General features: G+C 36.5%; 2 protein-coding genes, 2 non-coding genes and 1 pseudogene across 7 annotated transcripts; 1 reads left to right on the top strand and 4 right to left on the bottom strand.

Annotated features, from left to right (window-relative positions):
- The first annotated feature begins 840 nt into the window (after nt 1-840).
- LOC111477136 (pentatricopeptide repeat-containing protein At5g15280, mitochondrial) lies at nt 841-6,369 on the top strand. 3 transcript variants are annotated; one of them, XM_023121134.1, is made up of 2 exons: nt 841-1,155; nt 1,597-6,369. In XM_023121134.1, the coding sequence occupies exon 2, from the start codon at nt 1,775-1,777 to the stop codon at nt 5,015-5,017; it is 3,243 nt and encodes a 1,080-aa protein (XP_022976902.1). In that variant the 5' UTR covers nt 841-1,155; nt 1,597-1,774; the 3' UTR covers nt 5,018-6,369. The 3 variants fall into 3 exon arrangements, with proteins under 3 accessions (XP_022976902.1, XP_022976901.1, XP_022976900.1); XM_023121133.1 differs by having other exon boundaries at nt 1,284-6,369; XM_023121132.1 differs by having other exon boundaries at nt 841-5,457; nt 5,542-6,369.
- Nucleotides 6,370-8,623: 2,254 nt separating this feature from the next.
- LOC111477165 lies at nt 8,624-13,737 on the bottom strand. Of its 2 annotated transcripts, none has more exons than XM_023121185.1 (2): nt 13,585-13,737; nt 8,624-9,387 (listed from the first exon to the last, which is right to left on the bottom strand). In XM_023121185.1, exon 2 carries the CDS (start codon nt 9,346-9,348, stop codon nt 9,034-9,036), a length of 315 nt encoding a protein of 104 aa, XP_022976953.1. In that variant the 5' UTR covers nt 9,349-9,387; nt 13,585-13,737; the 3' UTR covers nt 8,624-9,033. The 2 variants fall into 2 exon arrangements, with proteins under 2 accessions (XP_022976953.1, XP_022976952.1); XM_023121184.1 differs by having other exon boundaries at nt 8,624-9,395; nt 13,585-13,729.
- A 7,447-nt stretch (nt 13,738-21,184) lies between these two features.
- On the bottom strand, nt 21,185-21,256 carry TRNAM-CAU. Its single transcript has one exon. It is a non-coding gene; the product is annotated as a tRNA-Met (tRNA).
- Nucleotides 21,257-21,262: 6 nt separating this feature from the next.
- LOC111477337 lies at nt 21,263-21,323 on the bottom strand (annotated as a pseudogene).
- A 1,266-nt stretch (nt 21,324-22,589) lies between these two features.
- On the bottom strand, nt 22,590-22,695 carry LOC111477367. The gene has a single exon (XR_002717286.1). It is a non-coding gene; the product is annotated as a U6 spliceosomal RNA (small nuclear RNA).
- Nucleotides 22,696-24,969: the final 2,274 nt, after the last annotated feature.

Here is a 24,969-nt window from a genome sequence, read left to right as displayed (position 1 = left end):
TCCCTTATCCGAACGGGTCTTGCAAGCAAATAGGATTTCATATTACTTTCCTATGGTAGTCCCGTTGTGGCCTTTGACCATCCTTCCTGGCCCTATCTATCAACAAATGATATAGTATTGGAATAAATAAACTCTTCCTTGAGAATGTCGAAAGTGGTTGGTTTAGGCAGAATTGAGATTTCGGGTTCAATAGGCATTTTTTTCTATCAGCAATGGCGGCTAAGGTCTCAGTCAAGTATTCCAGTACTTTTAAGCACAAGGGTCACTTCACAATATCAAGGATGCTCCGGGCTTTCAATCTAGTCTAATCAGCCTAAGGAGCCATCATAGCGGCGCCCTCGCCTGGCGCCATTCCCGCTTTCTAGAGGTGGAATCTTCAAATTCTTCCTATTTGACCTGGAGCACTGATCGGGGTAGCATCGCCCAAGTTGAGAAGGAAGAAAGGAAATGTATAATCGAAACAAACGTTTGTAATTGAAAAAAATAGGTTGAACTAATAAACATACCCGTACAATTTACGGTGTATAAAATAAATATATTATTGTTAGGTTTGGATAGAAACCGATAATACTTTGTTTAAAGAGTACTGTGTTTTCAAAAGTTTCATTAATACCTTTAAACTTTTTTTAAAAACTTTAAAAATAATTTTAAATTAAAATAAAGCTCTTAAAATAAAAGTTAAAAAATACGACAATAATTTATTTTTTTGAGATTTTTTTAAAAGCTTAAAAATATTATTAAAAATTTTAAAAATTAAGAATATTATTTTAAAGACAAATTACTATTTTTATTAATTTAAGGGAAAAAATATTATTGATTATCACTTTCTTTATCCTCCGAACTTGTTTGGAGTTCGCATTTGGCCGTCAATGTTCCCGGCAAAATTCGGGATGGTATTTTCCTAAAGAATATATTCAATTATATTTGGGAAAATGGCGAATCTTAGCTCCGAAACTGAAGTATTTCACAACTGGATTTGAAATTCTTGATAAGCGGAAGAAAAATGGCTTGAATTCCTCTGTCTTTTACTCGTTTTCTGGATTTTGATAATGCAGCAGGTTGCGAAGTTGATTAGGGCAGTGATTTTGAAGCTTCGAAGCTGAAGGCTGTGTTTCAAGGATGATGGAAGGAAGAGGTTGAACCTAGAAAAACAAGGTAAATATGCAATTCCACACAGTTTTGAGATCAGAGAAACAAATTGATCCAGTTTTTAGGTCAATTTTCTATCGTACCTTTTATTGTAGTTTATTTATTTTTCTTGTGTTGCATGATATCTGCGTCAGTTTTGGATCCCCAAATGATAAGAGTTCTGTGTAATTACTTACTTCAAATTCACCAGTTTCGTTCGTCAACACCTCTAATTTTATTCATACCCAGAAATTTCTCTCTATTTGTTCAATCACCAGTAGCTCTGAGATGTCGAAATAAGTGTACCACCATAAATTCTTCCATTAATTGCTGTGGCATTGCGCAAACTCTCATATCAAGGTGTTCTGTTTTGCTTGAGAAGGAAGAGAATGGCTCTGTATTGCCTAATTCTTCTCTCAAGGATTTTTTATTGGAGATCTCTGATGTTGTACCGGAATATGTTCGTAGAATTAGGCGAATTTCGGAGTTAAAGCCTGAAGATGTGCTTACATTGTTTCTCGGGTTTCAATCGAAGGTTGGGGATAATGGAATTCAAGTTAAGAAAGTTGTGTGTTTATGGAGAATTTTGAAGTTTGTTAATGAAAGTAATGGGAGCTTCAAGCAATTACCGAGGTTGTACGAGGTTATGGCCTCTCTACTCGTTCAAGTTGGGAAGTTTAAGGAAGTCGAGCAACTTCTTTCTGAGATGGAGATTCAAGGAATCTTACTGGATAATCCTGAAGCTTTTAGTTGTATAATTCAGGGTTTTGTTTGTGAAGGTAATCTAGAAAAGGCTATTTTGATATACGAAAAAGCGAGGCGGCGATGTATTTCTCCATCATTGTCATGTTATCGTGTTCTAGTAGATTCTTTGGTTCGTATGAAGAAAACACAAGTAGCACTTGGAGTATGTACAGATATGGTGGAGATGGGATTTGATTTGGGGGATGACGAGAAGGCTGCTTTTGAGAATGTCGTTGGACTACTCTGTTGGCAGGGAAAGGTTCTTGAAGCTAGGAACCTTGTGAAGAAGTTCGTGGCTTCGGGTTTTAGGCCTAGTGATGAGGTTCTTTATCGAATTACGAGGGGTTACTGTGAGAAGAAGGACTTTGAAGATTTGCTGAGTTTCTTCTTTGAAATTAAGAGTCCCCCAAATGTTTTTTCTGGCAACAAAATCATTCATTCTCTCTGTAAAAATTTTGGGTCCGAAAGTGCGTGCCTGTATCTACGAGAACTTGAGTGTACAGGTTTCAAGCCTGATGAAATAACCTTTGGGATTTTGATAACTTGGAGCTGTCGTGAGGGAAATCTTCGAAACGCTTTTATTTATATGTCGGAGTTATTGTCTAGTGGCCTAAAACCAGATTTACATTCGTATAATGCTCTCATCAGCGCGATGTTGAAGGAGGGCCTCTGGGAGAATGGCCAAGGCATTCTTGCTGAAATGGTAGAGCGGGGAACGGAACCTAATTTATCGACTTTCAGAATTCTTTTAGCAGGCTATTGCAAAGCTAGACAATTTGAAGAAGCAAAGAAAATAGTTCTTGAAATGGAAAGATGTGGTTTTATTCAACTTTCTCCAGTGGATGATCTATTGTGCAAAATATTCTCTTTCTTGGGGTTTAATGATTCAGCAGTTAGGTTGAAAAGAGACAACAATGCTGGTGTTTCTAAAACCGAGTTCTTCGATACCCTTGGAAACGGGCTTTATTTGGACACTGATGTGGACGAATATGAGAAAACGCTTACTGAAGTTCTCGAAAATTCAATATTACCGGATTTTAACTTGCTTATTATCGAGGAGTGCAAAAACAGAGATCTTAAAGCTGTATTAAGGTTGACAGCTCAAATGGATCGATGGGGTCAAGAACTAACTTCAGTAGGTTTGATGGGTTTATTGAAAAGCCATTGTAAATCGAATTTGAGAATCAAGCCTATCATTGATGTTTGGAAGAGAAGACCAGATATGATTGCTCAGTTAGAAGCAGACGCCTTAAATTTACTTGTGCAAGCGTATAGCAAAAATACGTCGACTTCTAGTGGAATCGGAACACTAAATGAAATGATCCGAATGGATGTTAGAATAGAGAAAGAAACATACAGCGCTCTGATAAATAGTATGTGCAAAATAGGAAACTTAAGTGACCTTGTTGGTTGTTGGGATAGAGCTCGAAAAGATGGTTGGGTTCCGGGATTGCTCGACTTTAAATCACTTATCAGTTGTCTTTGCAAGAAAGGAGAACTCAAAGAAGTTGTCTTCCTCCTCGAAACCATGCTGGTATCTTATCCACATTCGAGGTTGGATATACTTAATATATTCCTCGAAAGGCTTTCAGAAGATGGGTTCCCTGCAATTGGACGGGTATTGGCTAAGGAGCTTACGTCTCTCGGATTTTCTTTGGATCAAAAGGCATACGAACTTCTTATTATAGGATTATGTAAGGAGAATACTGTTTCAATAGCAATTAACGTGTTAGACGATATGATGGCTATGAGTATGGTTCCATGCATTGATGTTTGTCTTCTATTAATTCCAACTCTATGTAAGATTGGTAGATACGAAACTGCAATTACATTAAAAGAGATCGGAACTACCAAGCTATCGTCTTCTTCACGTAGAGTGTACGGTGCACTAATGAAAGGTTTCTTTACAACGGGAAAGGTTAGAGAAGCCTTGGCACTACTCGAGGGCATGATGTCTAAAGGCCTTTCTCTAGATGCTGAGATATATAATCTTCTGATTCAAGGACATTGCAAAGCGAAAAACTTCGAAAAAGCGCGGGAGCTACTGGGCGTTATGGTAAGGAAGGACTTAAGCCTTTCGATATCAAGTTACGGGAAATTAGTTCGTTTAATGTGTATGGAAGGAAGAAGTCTCCAGGCATTGCATCTAAAGGACATCATGCTTAGAAACAGAAAATCTCATGATTGTGTTATCTATAACATTCTGATCTTTTATCTTTTTCGAAGTGGAAACAGTTTTCTTGTGGGAAAAATTCTGGATGAACTATTACCTGATAATGTAACCTATAATTTCCTAGTATATGGATTTTCTCAGTGCAAGGACTTTTCAAGTTCCACATTATATCTCTTTACCATGATCCAACGGGAGTTTCGGCCTAGCAATCGGAGCTTGAACGCTGTAATAAGCCACCTTTGTGATACCGGACAGCTCGAGAAAGCATTAGAGCTGAGCTGGGAGATGGAATTTAGGGGATGGATTCTTAATTCAGCTGTACAGAATGCAATAGTTGAGTGTTTCATTTCATATGGCAAGCTTCAAGAAGCAGAGTGTTTTTTGAATAGAATGGTTGAGAAGAGTCTCATCCCGAAACATGTAGATTACAATAACATTATCAAGCAATTTTGTCAGAGTGGAAGATGGTTGAAGGCAATGGATTTAATAAACATAATGCTCAAGCAAGGAAACATACCAAATGCTTCAAGTTATGATTTTGTCATTCAATGTTGTTGTAATTATAAGAAGTTGGAAGAAGCTTTAGATTTACATACCGAGGTGTTGGACCGATGCCTAAAGCCGAGCATCACGACATGTGATGAACTTGTGTCTTCGTTATGCAGAGAAGGGCAGACGAAAGAAGCCGAAAGGGTTTTGATGAGCATGTTAGAGATGGGTGAAATACCGAGCAAGGATGCGTACCGCTCCATGCTTAATAGGTACCGCTATGAGAATGATCTTGAAAAGGCATCTGAGACGATGCGAGCGATGCAGCAAAGTGGTTATGAGTTGGATTTTGAGACACAGTGGTCTCTCATAAGTAAACTAAGCGATACCAGTCTCGAGAACAGCAACAACAATAACAGTAACAAAGGGTTTCTCTCAGGACTTCTTTCTAAGAGTGGATTTTCTCGGGTATCGATTCCTTAGCAATGCCGAGACGAAGATTGCGAATGTCATTTTTCTTTGTTTTTGTCCGGGCCATGATTTGGGACCAGGACGCGCGACTCTCCCAACTCGGGTTTGCTTGAAGCAGACCGACAATCAGATCTCCGTTGTTCGCCCGAGAGATTTGATTTGCCTAATTGGAGTACAAGTCGTAAGTAGTTGTTAGGTGAGAACTGTGAGCTGCGTGCCAAGCTATGCTAAAGAACTGGAGAGTAGGTAAATTTGACAGTATGAGCCATAATTTATACCGCACAGTTCGTAGCTATCCAATAAGCCTTTTCCATTATAAAGTGGAAAAGTATAGAGCTTCAAGAAGGATATCTGATGTTTTCTCCCCTGGATATGAACATGGTTTGTGGTGGGTGATGTGCAACTTGTACGTATCCGAGAAGAAAAATCGTTTCTGATTGCATCTTCTACAAGTATGTTTCATCCAGCCATATGAAGAAAATTTTCTTTTATTGTTGTATAGTAATAATTAATTTGGTGTGATCGATGTATGGCAGGTTGTGGCTGTAACAGTACAAGTCTACTTTTCTCTTTCGGGCTTCTCTTTAAAGTTTTTAAAACTCGTCTGCTAAGGAGATGTTTCTATACCCTTATAAAGAATGTTTCGTTCTTCTTCTCAACCGATGTGGGATCTTACAATTCATCCCTCTTTAGGGCCTAGAATTCTTGTTGGCACTCGTTCCCTTCTTCGATCGATGTGGGACCCTCGCTTGTTGGCACACCACCTCGTGTCCATTTTTTGGGCTCAACATCCTTGCTAACACACCACTTAGTGTCCACCCCTTTTTGGGCTCAACGTCCTTGTAGGCACACCACCTCGTGTCCACTTCCCTTATGGGACCAGCCTCCTTGTTGGTACATCGCCCGGTGTCTAGCTCTGATACCATTTGTAACAGCTCAAGCCTACTGTTAGCAGATATTGTCCTTTTTTAGGCTTTTCCTTTCGGGTTTCCCCTCAAGGTTTTTAAAACGCGTTTGTTCGGGATCGATTTCCACACTTTGATAAAGAAAAATTTGTTCTTCTCCCGAACCGATGTGGGATTTCACAGTGACATTGGTTTTAAGAGGTGAAGCAGCGAAAATGTTTTATTACGAGATGAAGTGCATAAACCCATTTGGCCACAACTCTAATACAGGTCTCATCTTACCATTCTTACTCAATACATTCTTACACTTTTGCTAGTCACATATCAGCCTTTGATTTACTCTTACCATTATGGTTGCTTGCAAACTTAGCATAGTTGACTTGAATGCTGTTTAAATTTTTGTGCATTGGAGAAAAATAAAGCAAACAATAGACAGCAATCTTTGGGGCTGTCATTGATAAAAAAACAGGGACAGTTTTGTTGTCTTCTTGTTCAAAGTAAACTGTCGAAGAATCCTGTTATGGAACGAACACAAGCCTTGCAAAAGAGGGCACCATGTTCTCAGACAATTACACGAAACTCGGTTTTCGTTCAACTTTAATCCGAGCTTCTTGGGTTTATATAGCCGAGGTGTATAAACAACCTATTTAAATTTGAAAAACCGACCTATTTCAATAAAAAAACAATTTCATTGATATACGAAGTTGCAAGAGATACTGAACCTAAAGTAATTCGATCCTCTTTTAATTATGGAGGTGCTCGTTTGCTTTGTATTACTAGTTTTTAACAACAGACGTAATTAATTAATTTACCTATCGCTACTAACAAAATAGAAAAAACTCAGCACAATTAGTAACTAAAAATTAAAAATATCTATGTGGTGCTTCTAGAGATGTCGACCGGATGAGGGGAGGAGGGGATGTGAAAGTTTTTCTCGTCATGTAAAATTTTTTATTTTTTTTATCTCGAGTGTCCCATAATTTTTTTTTTTAACATATAATTTCGTTATGTTATAAAAATTTGAATTAACTACCTAATCACGTGATTTTCAAATCAATAATTAAATTAATTAATTATTAATAAATTTATAATTGAATCAACCATAATACCTACGACAAAAACAAACAACCCAAATGACAATAAATGGAAGACATATATTTATAATAAATAGGACGGAGATGAGGCGAGACAGGAAATTGGAACATAATAATTATCTAACGAAGAGAAATCTCTCCCAATTTCTATCTGAATTAGAACTTTTGCTTTGCTGGCTAAATAGTCATCACTTACTGCTTCGTGGGATTAAAAAAAAAAAAAACCTTAAATTAACCTGCAAAATGGAATCTGCAATCGTTTCTTTCGAATATCCGTTTCCAATTTCCAATCAACAACATAACTCACCTTCCTCCGGCTTATCACCGGCAGTCTGCTCAGGGTTCCAACCTCAAACGGTGGGAAGCAAGAATATTACAAAATAAACTAAAAATTTGGAGGCATTTCATCTACCATTTGTCATGCCTTTATACCTTATCTTGTCCAAGCAAATAATTTTCTTTATAAAAATCTAACGTTATAAAACTAAATATATAACTTCGATTCTTTTTCTACGGTGCTCTATTGAAGCACGTAGAGTAACCAATTACATCATTCACTATAATAACAAATATAAGGATAATTGACTTCTCGTATAAGTGGATATGAGCTACAACTTAGTCAAGTATAAGGATCTTGACCGTGAAGAATAAAAATATTTGCTAAAACCGCCACAGCTAAATGGTGGTGAAAGTTTTCCATTTATAATCATTTATCGAATAAAATAAATTACAAAGAAAATGAAAAGGCAATAAATGGATACAGGATATTTGACCATGCTCAAATATGATACCTATGGTAAAGTGTAATAAAAGGCTAAATATCCTACCAAATATTTGTCTATAGTAGAGGCTCAATTATGGTATCTACGGTAAACCATAATAGAAGGCTAAATATCATACAAGATATTTACATATAATAAAGGGTCAAATACGATGCCTACAGTAAACCGTAATAGGCTAAATATCATTTAAGATATTTGCCTATAATAAAAAGTCAAATATAATACCTATGGTAAACCGTAATAAAAGATTAAATAACATACAAGATATTTTCCTATAATAAAGGATAAAATAAATATGATACCGATGGTAAACTATAATAGAAGCAAAATATCATACAAGATATTTGCCTATAATAAAAGGGTAAAATAAATATGATACCTACGGTAACCTGTAATAGAAGCTAAATATCATACAAGATATTTGCCTATAATAAAGAGTAAAATAAATATGATACTTACGGTAAACTGTAATAGAAAGACTAAATATCATACAAGATATTTGCCTATAATAAAATATCAAATATTATACCTATGGTAAATCGTAATGGAAGGCTAAATATCATACAAGATATTTTCCTATAATAAAAAGTTAAATATGATAGATATGATAAACCGTAATGGAAGACTAAATATCATACAAAATATTTGTCTCGAACAAATATGACACCTATGGTAAACCGTAATGAAAGGTTAAATATCATACAAGATATTTGTCTATAATAAATGATAAAATATGATCAGATACATATGGCAAACTGTAATAGAAGGTTAAATATCCTTAACAAAGACCTAAAGTTTCAAAGGTTCGGTCCTTCGACTTAAAAGAGATGAGTAAAGTACCTAAAATCACAACAATTCATAGAGCTTATTTGTTTTCTCCAAACTTAAAGGAGCTTTCAAGGTTTTGGAAGATTGAGATGTGAACTTTTCTACAAAAAGTTCTTTAACAATGCTTATTTGTTTATACATACATAAACTTGGTTTATATCATGGAAGATTTTGAAAGCATAATTCCATCCAACCTTACAAAACTACCTAAACCCATCCCTTCTTCCCTGCCTCCTATGGATCACTAGTCCGTAGCTAATATATAAACAAGGTAATCCCATTTTCTCATGCTTACAAACTTCATTTGTACCCATAAGAAAACAAAAATGCATAGGAAGTGAGACGCTACCTCCATCGTTTCAGATCATCGCCATGCCCATTTGAAAGTTCTACTCTCGTCTACTCGAACGTAAAACGCGCTAATGCTGAACTACGACCACCTCGTCAAAATTCCAGTCTTGTACTAGGTCCCTTCTTACGGCTCGGCTTCGAACCAACCTGGGTGTACCATCCATTACGTTGCTGTTGGAAATGGTTGGTTGGGGTGTTACCTTGGCTGATGCTACATATGATGGGTGGTGGTGGTGGTGTGTTGGGGGAAAAGATGGTCTCCATATTAGGCAGTTGGCTATTGCAGAGCATCTTCCCTCGTTGTCTGAACTCGAAACCGAATAGCTCCTAAGGGAGTGTGAAGGGCTATCGACACTGTTGCATACGAGACATGCCAAACTCATGTTTATACACGTCGAGCTATCTCCTACTCGAGTTCCTAGCTGAAATTCATTGTCAGAGGAGTAAAATAGAGAAAGTCAGAACTTCGAAATGTACATCAGCGGAGACAGGAATCGATCTTACAAGTTTATTCTGACCAAAAAAGCACAAAGCACACCGTAAACGAAACTCACTATTATTCTATATATGCAAGAAGATTGTGTGATAGAAGGAACAAGGTATGTTGATATATATATGTCAAATGTCATATATTAGCAGAACTTGGAACCCCCCTCGGACAACTTTCACTTCAACAAGCAAGCATATAAAATGCATAACAACTAGTGTTTCTAATGGAGGAAATTATTACATCCTACTGTCTGATAATAGTAGACTAATGGAGTAGCTAGCTTATGAAAATTATTACAACTTACTGTTCAATAATTCGGGAGAACTTGTGTGAGAACCAAATCGGTTGGAGAGGGAAACGAACCATTCTTTATAAGGGGGTGGAAACCTCTTCCTAGCAAACGTATTTTAAAAACCTTAAGGGGAAGGCCGAAAGAGAAAATCTAAAGAGACTAATATTTGCTAATGGTGGACTTGGGCTGTTACAACTCGTGTCTCTAATTGAGTAGCTAGCTTATGAAAATTATTACATCTTACTATTCAATAGTTCGGGGAAACTTGTGTGAGATTCACGTCGAACCATTCTTTATAAGGGTGTGGAAACCTCTCCCTAGCATACGCGTTTTAGAAACCTTGAGGGAAAGCCCGAAAGGGAAAGCCCAAAGAGGACAATATTTGCTAGTGGTGGACTAGGGCCGTTACAACTCGTGTCTCTAATTGAGTAGCTAGCTTATGCAAACTAATACATCTTACTGTTTGATAATTCGGGAAAACTCATGTGAGATCCACATCGGTTGGAGAGGGAAACAAACCATTTTTTATAAGGGTGTGGAAACCTCTCCCTAACAGACGCGTTTTAAAAACCTTGAGGAAAAGCTCGAAAGGGAAAGCCCAAAGAGGACAATATCTGCTAGCAGTGGACTTAGGCTGTGGGTCTCTAATTGGGTAGCTACCTTATGCAAACTAATACATCTTATTGTTCGATAGTCGGGAAAACTCGTGTGAGATCCATATCAGTTGGAGAGGGAAACGAACCATTCTTTTTTTATAAGGGTGTGGAAACCTCTTTCTAGCAGACGCATTTTAAAAATCTTGAGGGGAAGCCTGAAAAGGAAAGCTCAAAGAGAACAATATCTGCTAGCGGTGGACTTGGGCCGTTACAACCCGTGTCTCTAATTGAGTAGCTAGCTTATGAAAACCTCATTGGATGACATGGAAAACTATGGCATTAGAACATGCTATAGGATATTAGATATCTAAGTAGGTCAACTAACAGCCAAGAATCAAACCCATAAGCTGTAAATATCAAAGTTTCTAATAGTTAGTTCTTCTGAAAACGAAATCAACTTGTGGCCAAAAATCAAGCCGACTCTACCCACTTCTACCGTTACACATAAATTCCTAGAAGCTCAATATATGAAAGGGAAAATATTAGAAAATGTAACTAGTAGGCAAAACAGAACATATATTATGCAGAAAACCGGGAAAGCAAAACCATATTTGTAACGGCCTAAGCTCACCGCTAGTAGATATTATTCTTTTTGGGCTTTCTCTTTCGGGTTTACCTTCAAGGTTTTTAAAACGCATCTGCTAGGGAGAGGTTTCCACACCCTTATAAAGGGTGTTTCGTTCTCCTCTCCAACTGATATGGGATATCACAATCCACCCACTTCAGGGCCCAGTGTCCTCACTGGCACTCGTTCCTTTCTCCAATCGATGTGGGACCCCCACCAAATCCATCCCCCTTCGGGGACCAGAGTCCTTACTGACACACCGCCTCGTGTCTACCCTCCTTCGGGGAACAACCTCCTCGCTGGCACAACGTTCGATGTCTGGTTATGATACCATTTGTAATGGCCCAAGCCCACCGCTAGCAAATATTGTCCTCTTTCGGCTTTCCCTTTCGGGCTTATCCTCAAGGTTTTTAAAACGTGTCTGCTAGGGAGAGGTTTCAACACCTTTATAAAAGGTGTTTCGTTCTCCTCTCCAACCGATATGGGATATTACAATATTGCACACTGAAGATCACACTTATCGCTTGACATCACAGAGCCCAAAATGTTAAAACATAGAGATTAACCAGAGTTGAGGGAAAAATAAGAACATTTCATGATTGCTAGAGATCAGCTAACTAGATTTTTAACTCCACAGTAATAAAAAAGGAGTTGAACCAGTATTTTTTTTTTAACTGATGTGAATTCATTTCTTAACACAACTATATTGTTAAATGATGAAATATATTAAAACATGATTACAACTTTGAATTTTTCGATACGACATGAACCAAGAAAATCGATTTAAAATAGGCTATGTTCAAGAGCATTACTTTAATTACATGTTATGAGCGATGATGTAGTGTTTTGAGCTCAAAACTAACCAAAAACATCCAATGAGCACCCAATGATTATACATGGTGGTTCATCAACTAATCCATACTCATGCCATTGAGTCATTGTATACTCTTCAATTCTATAACGTTCGCTCGTTACAAGCGTGAGTTTTCTCGGTGTCTATCAATATACATTGTTTGAGTTCATGGCATGCTTGGAAACTAGATACATGCTTTGATATAGCATAGGAACTTAAAAAAACAAACAAAAACAAAAAAACTCCACCATTGGGACAACATAGAAACTATTTCTATAAAAAGCAAAAAACCTAAGCGATTTTCAAAGTTTATTCTTCAGATACGACAACTTGGGGCGTGATTTGAACCTCTAACCTTGTGTATATCTTATGTCAGTTGAGCTATCTCGGCTTTTATTTTTCATTAATCATTTAATAAAAATTCACCATATGACACCAACTGACCAAGCAAATATGCGCATGCATGTGAAACAGTTATCCATTATCCACAGTAGAACTCCACAGACCAAGTAAATTGACAAAAGATGTGCGCATCAGTTCTACATTTGGCGATCAAATAATTTATGTATAAGAAAAGGGATACAGAATCAGTAAGAACTAAAATGGCTATCGCCCACTCAACCCATTCCCCTAAAACCTGTAACTATGATTACCGTATGATTACCGTAATGTAACGGCTCAAGCCCATCGCTAGCAAATATTGTCCTCTTTGGACTTTCCCTTTCGGGCTTCCCCTTAAGTTTTTTAAAACGTGTCTAATAGGGAGAGGTTTCTGCACCCTTATAAAGGGTTATTTCGTTCTCGTCTCCAACCGATGTGGGATATTGAGACCCAACGTCCTCGCTGGCACTCATTCCTTTCTCCAATCAATGTGGGACTCCACCAAATCCACCTCCTTCTGTGCCCAGTGTCCTTGCTGGCACACCGTTTTGTGTCTACCCCCTTCGGGGCTCAGCCTTCTCACTGGCACATCGCCCGGTGTCTGGCTCTAATACCGACACTGATGTGAGATATCACAATTCACCTCCGTTCGGGACCTAGCGTCCTCGCTGACACTCATTCCTTTCTCCAATCGATGTGGGACCCCCCACCAAATCCACCCATTTTGGTGCCCAGTGTCCTTGTTGGCACACCGCCTCGTGTCTACGCCCTTCTAGGCTCATCCTCCTTGCTGGTACATCGCCTAGTGTCTGGCTATAATAGCCAAGCCCACTGCTAGCAGATATTGTCCTCTTTGGGCTTTCCCTTTCAGGCTTCCCCTCAAAGGTTTTTAAAATGCTATGCTAGGGAGAGGTTTCCACACCCTTGTAAAGGATATTTCGTTCTCCTCCCGAACCTATATGGGATATCACGAGAAGCCATTTGATAAACTAATCTGTTTAGCAATAAAACCAAGGGTTCCAAAATCAAACAATTCTCACAAATTTCCCAAACCAGAGTTGCTCCAACATTTCAAATCAACGCAGAATCGAACAGAAATTCTTCAGAAAGAAACGAGAGAAGAACACGAATCAAACTCCAAACAACAACCCGCCGTAAACAAAACCCAAAAGAGAAAAATAGAAGACAATCACACAATTAGATTCGAAAAAAGAAAGCAAATCATAAACGAAACAAGCAGAAACAGATGAATCGAAACAAAATAACATCAAATCCACGAAGAAACTTAGGAAGAATGCAAAATCAGAAGAACAAAAAAGTGAAATGCGGTAATAATTGAGAGGGCCCAAAACGTAAAAAGGAGGTAAGATCTGAGAGATAACCTGAAATTCCCCTTGGTGGCGAAAGGGGAAGCTTAAGATTCACGAAGAGCTGAAGAAAAGAGAGGGATCTGTGTTGAAGTGAGACCCTGGGAGTGGACTTTATTATATTACTCGATATTGTAAACACAAAATCCCACACATAAATTTCAATATCTTAGAATTTATCTAAAGGTATTATCTATATATATATATATATATATATATAAATTTTTTTTTTTTTTTTTGTAACTGTAAAAAAGAACTCTATGGTTTTCGGGCTGTGGAAGAGGCCGTTACAGTAAGTCGATTTTCAAATTTCTCTTTTTACCTTAATTTATTATGATTTCGTTAAAATTATCAAAATTTGGCATTAGGAAAAGTATTGAAATTGGTTGATGTGTATTAGAAATTTGTTACGAATGTGTCGTCAAAAAGGGTTGAGAATCAATCAAAAGTGGCCAAAAGTTGACACAACTAGAAGAAAATCGCATAGGAAAAGGGGCAAAGTCAGGTAAAAACTAGGTTCAAATTAAGATATCAAGCTTGAAATTCGAACCTGAGTTTGAACTTCAGTCTCAACAGATAGATTTCTCAAACGACATACTCAAGTCTGAACTACCAGCTTTGGACGGCCTAGGCCACAAGCGTAGAAGCACACCTCCAGCCCAATAACTCCTTGGTCTGCTCCAGCTTCTGTACACAAGTTGAACCCGACCCAACCTACAACCAGTTATATTAAAAAGAATCAAGTTTCATTTATAACTTCAAGATATACCAGCGGGGGCTTCATTTATTCTTAAATGTTACAAATTTATGATGCTTTATTTCATTAATATAATAATTAAGAAGAAATTATTCCATCCAACATATTCTCCCCTGGATTGAGGAATAAAGTATACATACTGACTAATTATGGTCATAAAGTATGAATGTTGCAAATTCTTGACATGTCTTATAGAAGGTCAAGAGTCTCGTTTTTAGACTACATAAAGCAATGTATGTATGTTGTATTTGTAATGAGACTTGAAAAATGTTTAAAGGAGCATTGTGCTTTCCTTTAGCCAATGAATAAACTTTTTTGCAATCCTATGTAGTCTAAGTTGCATGTAGAATCATTCAAACTTGAAATGATCAATCTGCTTGTGGAGTGATTCGAATGTCAAACGGGTGTTCTTACCTTGAGACATTTGATCATTTTACTTTCCCTTCGAATGATTCTATATCATTAGAGCTAAGTGTTCTTACCTTTCCTTCGCAATTCTATCTAGTTTAGGTTGCATGCTTAGAATCATTCAAGCTAGACATGATCGATCTTGCTTGTGAAGTGATTTGAATCTCAGACAAGTGTTCTTGCCTTGATATTCGATTAACAAGGTAATCTGAATCTTACTTCACTTGTAGTGATTCCTTATCATTTAGTATCAGAGCTTTCCCTTGGGTTGATTCCTTATCAACCAACTTTGACCCAGCCCACGACCAGCTCTTGCCTAGCCCGTATCTACATCAACTCACCAGTGACCCCCACATGATCCTTGTTGGCTTGCTAGTAGCCTATGCTCGATCTGCACTTGATTCGCGTCAATGCATAATCCAACTCGCGTTGCTGCCCTTTTGTATCGACTCACCGCCAAATCAGCTCGGCTCTGACTTGGCTTGACGACTTTCCCTCAGCATAGGCAGCTTAGACGGCTCATATTGGAACTTTGGACCATTTTATACAATTCTCGATCATTTTTTAGCTATTTTTATATACTTTTGGAAGCATTTAAGGTCAGTAAGCCTCCTCTTTTACCAATTAAAAATAGTTAAATTTGGATTAATCAACACAGGAAGGAGAATTATTTCTTCGTATTGTCCTAAATATGATGACACAGGACTCCATAAGTGAAGTTAGACTTCTAGAAGCAAAATCAAGCTAGCACCAAGAGTATTTATCCGTTTAGGCCAACCAAGTAAGTAGACTTGCTATTGAAATGCCTTTGAGCTTGGTTGGATGACTTGAGTGATGTACCCTTTGACCTATTTACATGTCACTTTTTGATGTTATGATATGACTGTTTGATATTTATTGTGATTATGTGATGTTATGAATATTACATTATGCATGTACATCCAGTTGTTATGTCATGTATGTTATGATATCATGATCATTTTATACCTATAAGACATCGTAAGTCCATATATGATAATAATGAAGAAATGTCATGTATACACATGCATCTCATAGAAGAATTATGTCATGAAAAGAATAGATGTATGAAGTGCATCATAACCATGAACTATGATTTTAAATTTGGGGGTCTCATGTATGTTGTATGTCACAAGCACAGGATTCTTCTCTAGTACGCGTGTTATATGGATGCATAGAGTAAGATACTAGACACACTCCTTTTTTTTTTTCCCAGTTGGTTTCCAGCAGCATGAGTGTTGGTTTCCAGCAGCATGAGTGTGTGCTAGTCTGTAGTCAGACCCAAGGGTACGTATATGAGTTTGTAAAATAGACTCATGCGTGAGTGCACGAATTGTGTATAAACAAGTATTATACATTCCGACCTTACCTAAAAAAGAAAGCAGAGCCCAGAAATAGTCACAAAAAGAAAGGAAAAAGCCCTAAAAGGGTATTTTTGGAAAAATAATTATAAAAGAGTGAGAAAAAATTTAACCTATAAAATCCAATTTGTAAATAATGCCCTTGTAATAAACCAAATTTGTAAAGATAGCCCTACAAAGTGGGAAATTGTAAAAATGGCCCATTAGTTAACCAAATTGGAAATTAAGCCCCTCAATACTGGCTTATTTGGAAGCTAGCTCATAAGATGACAAATTGATATTTTTGGTATAAAATCATGATTTTTTGAGATAATTACCAAATTAATAATTAAAGAAAAAGTTTGGGATAATTACCAAAATTATCAACCATGGGATGTTTGACAAGTGGAAGACTCTCATTGGTGGAATTCAAATTTGAGAAAACATAAATGGTAAGGAAAATGATTGAATTTACATGTTTATCCTCACATCCTTGAGCAACCTCTCCAATAAACCCTAGATTTTAAACCTTAATATATGAATTAGAAGCTCAAATTATTCTTGCTAGAAAGAGCACAACCCTACGTCACTACTTTGACCAATTTTTCAAAAGTCAAAAGTAACGAGAAACATATTTGTTAAAGAAACAAAAAACTAAAAGTCGCTAGAACCGAAGAACCAAAAAGTTGACTTTCGATGAATAACAAATTTTGGAATTTTAGAACTTTATCCACAAAATTCAGTCTCCATCGGTTGAGTCATGATATGGGTCTTATACCATTAGCTTTAGTACAAATTAAGGAACTAAGTTGCTGACGAAGTTGAGAGAAAATAAGCTTTCAATTGCCCAAATCGAGAGCAACTGAGCAACCTATTTTGACTCAACATATTTTTGTGGTTTTTGAACCAAATGAATTAAGATCAGTCTCAAATGATCAATTGTACGTAGGTCTTTAAGTTTCATGAAGAAATGAGTAGAGATAGTCATAGACTCACTAGAAAACGAATGAGTTACAGATGTGAGAAGTTGTCTTTGTCGCGTGTATTGTAAAGACAAAAGGTAGAAGATGAGTGTGACATGGCAACGAAGGAATCTGCCACATCATCCTATTGTCTTTTCTTATATTTGTACATTGTTTGGATTGATTCATCCCTTTTCATATTGTTCTTACAATAATTTTTAAAATTATAGGAAATAGATTCAACTTGGGAAATTCTCAAAAAATTTGAGGAAAAACCTGCTCTGGAGAGGTTGTGAAAAGTGAACTTTAACACGATCCAAGAGAATGGAACGACCTTTGCTTACTATTTAGGTCGGTTCACCTATTTTTGGATGGGCTCTCACAATAATATTTGATGTTAAAAAAAACTAGACTCAATCGGGTATGTATTCAAGGAATTTGAAGAAATTTTACTTTCGAAAAGGCCATGAATAGTGATCCCAAACACACTCGAACATGTAATTAGCCATATGGAGTATGTTTCAAAAAATACTTGTAAGGGTCGATGAGGACCATGGAAAAATTATTAGAAATCATGCTTAGGAGGTTATTTGACCTAGTATCATGTTAACTAAGTCTTGAAACCTAAAAGTTAACCGTTTGGTACATTATTAGAACCCTAATAGAATTCATATGTTTATAAGCTTTTCAACATGCCTTGGTCGATACATTATCCCTTGTTTGAGTATGTTGAGCATGATGTACGTATATTCAAGTTTATAACGACATGATTTAGGGTTTGGGATCCCATTTGTGCCAAGTATTGTTATTGGATGATGGAATGTGCTCTACAATATCTGTAATGATCTATAGACCATAAGCTACTACTTCGTTATTATGATCCTAGAACCCAGTTTTGGATTCTACATAACATTCGGTTGACTAAGTATTTTGTAAGGACGATAAGGGCGCTTTCCCTATTCATGAACTAGCTAAGAGGGTTTAGGGTCTATTGAATAAACAAAGTTTAGTTGTCACCCACAAGGGATCCTAAGAGTCGTAGAGGGTATACTACTGAGGTAGCCTGATTGTACCTAGTGGAGAGCCATGATCTTATATTGTTATACTTGAGAGCGAGTGTGAGTCGGTAGTTAAGTCTTAGTTTGAAAGGAAATATGGCAGATTGATTACTGTCCCTCAGGTAGGTAGGTTGGTTATTGTTCTAACCGAGAAGGGTGATAACTCTTAAAAAGTAGAGTTATACCAAGCCTTTTTGTATTTAATTTTGTATTTATACTCACCATTTTCTTATTATAAATTGATAAGCATGAAATTGTTTATTATGGTTGAACATGAAAAAAATATCAATATGCATAAATTGTACACCTAATTGAGTTATTTGGTAAAATTTCAGAACATTTATGTTGAACCATGATGTTGTAACAAATCTAGAAACAAACCTACTGGCAATGACCATGTACAAATTGCTGACCCTGATATTGAAACAATTCAAAAAGCAAATTTTTTGGGGATGACATGAAAATTATAATCTAAATCATCAAGCCACGTGGGTCATTGACTATCCAATTAGGAACGTCCTAGGTGGTCCCCTTATCCTTTTTCAGCCCGAAATGGGAAGAAACAAATAGTATAAAAAGGAAAGGTTACCTAAAAAGAGGAGGAGGCTACCAAAGGGGAAAACGGAAAAGGCGCAATAGAGAAGAAGACTAGATGAGTACTTGAAGTTGATGCTTTGACCTCTATTGATGCGCAATTAGCTTCGGTGACCAATATTTTACAAAATCTAGCATTGGGACAAGGTTCAATGACTAATGCACTAGTAAAAACTTCTTTTGTAATGACTCAAATAACAACTGAATCTTGTGTATAATGTAGAGAAGAATCCGACTTCAATTTTTTATGTGGGGAATCAAGCTAGCAACCAGAAAAATAATCCCTTCTCAAACACTTATAATCTACGGGTGGAGAAACCATCCAAACTTTTCATGGAAGAGACAAAGCTCATATAATCAATAGATATCACCTAAGGCAAATTACCCTCCAAGCTTTGGACTACAAAATCAAATGGCATATGGTCATCAACAAGCCAATGCCCAAGGAAAAGGAACTAGTTAAGCTCAACAGATACAAAGAACATCTTTGAGAGCCTAATAAAGGAATATATGACAAAAAAAACAATTTTTTGGTACAGAGTCAGTAAGCATCCTTGCGAAATTTGAAAGTCCAAGTAAGTCAATTAGCAACTGAGTTACGAAATAGATCTCTTGGAAAGCTGCCAACAGATACCGAAACACCAAAAATAAAAGGCAAGAAGCAATGTCAAGCAATAGAATCAAAAAGTAAGAAAGAAATACCAGTAGGGTAGGTGAAATTAAAGAACACAGTGATAGTCACTCTCAAGAAGCCGCTGATATATAGCATAAAAAGGAGGAAACGGCTCAACAGAAGAATTAAAACAAAAATTATGCTAAAACAGTACTATCTCCAAAAATATAAACAATAGTCAACAATGAAGAAGAGAGTAGAATGTATACTAAGATGTCATTTTCCACAAAGAATAAAAAGAAAGAAAGAGGAAGTCCATTTTGATATGTTCATGGATATTGTGAAGGAAATTCATATAAACATACCACTAGTGGAAGATTTGAAACAAATGCCACATTATGTGAAATTCTTGAACGATGTGCTCACTAATAAGAGGAAGTTCGAAGAATTCAAGGTGATAGCACTAAATGAAAAGTGTAGTGCAATTCTAAAAAATAAAATCCCACTAAAGGAAAAAGACTCGGGCCCATTCACTATTACTGTATCCATTGGAGGAAAAAAGTTAGGTCGAACATTATGTGACTTGGGGGCAAACATCAACTTAATACCTCTATCCATTCATAAGAAGTTAAGGATCAGTGAGGCTAAACTAACTACAGTCACCATCCAACTAGTCAATAGATCCATCACTTATACCTAAGCAAAGATCTAAGACATTTTAATTCAAGTGGATAAATTCATAAATCCAGCAAATTTTATTGTTCTAGACTATGAAGTGGATCGTGATGTACCAATTATCTTAGGAAGACCATTTTTGAAACCACGAGAACATTAGTAGATGTCCACAATGGAACTATAATTTCGAGAATGAATGATCAACAAATAGAATTCTATGTCAATGACACTCTGAAATGTCCAGCAAAGGGAGGAGAATGCTCAACAATTTATAAATTGACAAAAAATCCAACAAATAGTTGGAAACAACAAGAACAAGACAACAATGAGAATAATTGCATTATATAACAAGCAGAATGGTAGGAACTCATAAGAGTTTTTGAATCACTGGAATGGGAGGAAGAAAAAAAAAATTTATCAATGAAGTCATCTTTTGAGAACACAGCTCGAACTACATATTAGAAGCATAACTATTTGATATATAAAGGATAAACTTCACGGAATTATTCTCACCCAAGAGAGTTTCAAAGGGGCATCACTTCGAAAAAAAANGAAAAGAGAAAAAGGGAGGGGTCACAATTTGTATAAAAAAAAAAAAAAAAAAAAAAAAATGATTAGAATATTTTACCTATTCATTATTTTCAAGTTTATAGTGACTCCAAATTAAAAATGACATCCAAAGATTTTGTAACGACCCTAGATTTTCTACTAACTTAAAGTTGTTATCATCATCTCTTATCGAGAAATAAACATTGAAAAAATGATCGTAAAACATTGTCATGGACGTACATGTTGAAAACGTCTTTGGTGAAAATTAAAATTGAAAAATTCCCTATACTAACCTATGATCTAGGAATTTAAATACAACTATTCTATGCATGTGTTATATTCTTTACTTGAGGGTCGAGCTGTACAGGGGTGCTTGAGTATTTTAAGAAATATTTAGTGGGGTCAATCACATATAGTTTCATGAGTGGATCCTATCATAATTGTTTATTTTCATACCGTGGTTATAAATTTGGATTTGTACTTAATTTCCCTACACACGGTATACACGTGCGCGTATGGACCCACCAGTTGGTTCACACACCTCTTGGACTTTCCCTTACGTACAAAAAGGGTGGTAGAGCTGCCTAAGTAACTAAATGTAAGCTCCCGTGTTCCTTGAAGTTAAGGACATTAAGGATCAATATCAGAGCCAGGTTTCGATCCTGGGACCTGTGGGTTATGGGCCCACCACGCTTCCGCTGCGCCACTCTGATTTATGAAAAAAATTGAACCATTTCTCAATTGGTGTGTGTCATTCTTCTGCAGGGGCCATGCTAATCCATATAAATAGTCATTCTCGCTTTTCTCAAGTATTGCTTGTGTAAGAACATAATAGCATGAGAGTATATCTTTCCTTAGGTGTTAGAATATGCATGTTTAGGACTCTAGAAGGACTATTTGGATGAAAATATTTTATATGTTAAGGAAAATTAACGAAATGCCCCTAGGATGAGATTTTATGATGCATACCGATTTTTATGCTTTCCATTGTGCTGGAATGGAGGATAAGATATTATGGTATGTGTCCTGGGTGACTAATGAGTGTTATTTCCCCATTGAGTTTGCTTGAATGTTTAGATTATGATTTCCTTACTGGTTGATAGGAACATATCCCTAATAAGCATGCATGAATGAGTAGATTATGTTTTTCGTGCTTTAGGTGATTGATAGAAATATCTTCTTAACAAAGTATGCATGAGTGATCTAAGCTAATTAGGGCATTAGAGTTAGAGAGGTTTATATGTTGACCTAGGTCAATACATTTCTATCGAGCACTCAAGGATTATGAGTAGCAATCATATGTCTAGACTTGAGTGCACCGTTGACCTAGGTCAGTCAATTTCTATCAAGCACTCTAGGATTATGAGTAGCAATCATACCTCTAGACTTGAGTGCACCTAGAGATTGAGTTAGCTCCCAAGAAGCTAACCCCAAGCATCATAAAAAAAATGCGAGATGAGGACTAAATCGCCTAGATGCCTCTAAGGACCCAATAAGCCTCCATGACATTTAAGAATGATTAAGAAAGCTTAATCAATAGTATAAAAAATCATTAAGGGCATCAAACATTAATCACGTACAGAAACAGTCGTAAAGCTACCTAAGTAACTGAATGTAAGCTCCCGTTCCTTGAAGTTAAGGTCATTAACAATTGATATCAAAGCACTCTAGGATTATGAGTAGCAATCATACGTCTAGACTTGAGTACACCTAGAGATTGAGTTAGACCCCAAGAAGCTAACCCGAAGCATCATAAAAAAATGCGAGATGAGGACTAAATCACCTAGATGCCCCTAAGGACCCAATAAGCCTCCATGACATTTAAGAATGATTAAGAAAGCTTAATCAATAGTATAAAAAATCATTAAGGGCATCAAACATTAACCGCGTACAGAAACAATCGTAGAGCTACCTAAGTTACTAAATGTAAGCTACCGTTACTTGAAGTTAAGGTCATTAACAATTGATATCAAAGCTAGGTTTTCGTTCCTGGGACCTATGGGATATGGGCCCACCACGCTTCCGCTGTGCAACTCTGATTTATAAAAAAAATTGAACCATTTCTCAATTGGTGTGTGTCATCCTTCTGCAGGGGCCATGCTAATTACCTCTGTATCGTTCCAATTTTTACATGTTTTGACCTATATTCGATTGTTCTTCTCCGATTTTGTTGTTAACCTCATTATGATTTGAATTAGGTTATACTAGAGAAATTTTAGAAAATTTGAAGCTCCTAACACAAGGAAAAGCTAGCTCGACAAGGCATGCGTCATCCATATAAATAATCATTCTTACTCTTCTAAAGTAATTCTTGCGCAAGGATATACTAGCATGCAAGCATATATTGCCTTAAATGGTAGATTATGCATGTTTAGGACTCTAAAAGGGCTATTTGGATGAAAATGGTATATATGTTAAGGAAAATTAGCGAACTGCCCCTAGGATGAGATTTTATGATGTATATCGATTTTTATACTTTCCGTTGTGCTAGAATTGAGGATAAGATACTATAATATGTGGTATGCGTGACTAATGGGTGTTATTTCCCCATTGAGTTTGTTTGAATGTTTAGATTATGATTTCCTTGCTGGTTGATATGAATATCTGCCTATTAAGCATGCATTAATGAGTAGATTATGTGTTTTCGTGCTTTAGGTGATTGATAGAAATATCTCCCTAACAAAGTATGCATGAGTGGAACAAGCTAAGATTATGGCACTAGAGCTAGAGCGGTTTACATGTTGACCTAGGCCAGTACATTTCTAATAGATCGAGCACTCTAGGATTATGAGTATCGATCATATGTCTAGACTTGGGTGCACCCAGAGAATGAACTAGCCCCGAGGAGCTAACCCCAAGCATCCTAAAAAATTCAAGATGAGGAATAAATCACCTAGATGCCCCTAAGGACCTAATAACCCTCCATGACATCTAATAATGATTAAGAAAGCTTTACAATAGTATGAAAAATATCATCGGAACCCCAAAGTTACTTCAGCTATTATTGAGTGTAGGGTCTAGTCAAGGCTGATGTTGCAATCATGTAAATTCATCTTGAAGAAGGACTTGAGATTACATGGGTAGTTAGCTCGAGATGAGAACTTCTATTGAGTGTACAAACGGATAAGGAAGAAGTTACGATTTCGTAAACTAGCCTTGGAAAAGATTTGGGGTTACACAAGTAGATGGCTTAGGGTGAGTGCTCCAATTAAGTGTAGGAATGGGATAAAGACTAAGACCGCAATTCTATAAACCGATCATGAAAACGAACTTGGGACTACACATGTAGTTGACTCATGATGAGTGCCCCTAGTGAATGTGAACACGGCGTCAAGCCTCCTGAATAGGGTCGTACCGGCGTAAATTTGTAATTGAGGGTGGAACGTGAAACCCTCAAAGTGTGTTGTATGTTGTATGTCACGAGCACAAGATTCTTCTCTAGTATGTGTTCTATATGGATGCGTAGAGAAAGATACTATACACATTTTTTTTTTTGCTATTGGTTTCCAGCCGCATAAGTGAGTGCTAGTCTGTAGTCAGACCTAACGGTACATATATGAGTCCACCTAGTAGATTCATATTTAAACAAATATTATGCATTCATCTTACCCAAAAAAAATAAAAAAAAGCATAGCCTAGGAATAGTTACGTAAAGATAGTAAAAGGCCCTAGAAGGGTATTTTTGGAAAAATAATTCTAAAAGAGTGAAATAAAAAATTTAACCCACGCAACATCCAATTTGAGAGCAATGCCCTCGTAATAAACCAAATTTAGAAAGATAGCCCTACAAAGTGGGAAATTGTAAAAATGGCCCATAGTTAACCAAATTGGAAATTAAGCCCCTCGATGGTGGCTTATTTGGAAGCTAGCTCACAAGATGACAAATTGATATTTTTGGTATAAAACGATGATTTTTTTGAGATAATTACCAAATTAATAATTAATAACTAAAGAAAAAGTTTGGGATAATTACAAAAATTATCAACCATGGGATGTTTGACAAGTGGAAGACTCTCATTGGTTGAATTCAAATTTACACATAAATGGTAAGGAAAATGATTGAATTTACGTGTTTAACCTCACATCCTCAACACCACCTCCAATAAAACCTAGATTTTTAAACCCAAATAAATGAATTAGAAGCTCAAATTATTCTTGCTTGAAAGAGCACAACCCTACCTCACTACTTTGACCGATTTTTAAAAAGTCAAAAGTAAAAGTTAGATTATGGGTATGTTTACTCACTTTTTTTTGAAAAAAAAATTCTTCTTCTATAGATCTCTTCGAGATTTTGATCTCTTTAAGTTCATAAGAAAGAGATCTACAAAACGCCAATGGTGCTCCATTAATAAAAACTTATTTGCATTGCTTTGTGGCAAGAAAAGAAACATATTTACTAAAGAAGTCATAAGCTAAAAGTCACTAG

This window comes from Cucurbita maxima, unplaced genomic scaffold (genome assembly GCF_002738345.1).
Source record: "Cucurbita maxima cultivar Rimu unplaced genomic scaffold, Cmax_1.0 Cma_Scf00003, whole genome shotgun sequence".
In the NCBI taxonomy this organism is placed as follows: Eukaryota; Viridiplantae; Streptophyta; class Magnoliopsida; order Cucurbitales; family Cucurbitaceae; genus Cucurbita; species Cucurbita maxima.
Note: the sequence above shows the minus strand (reverse complement) of the source record. Positions and strands in the feature narration are given on the sequence as shown.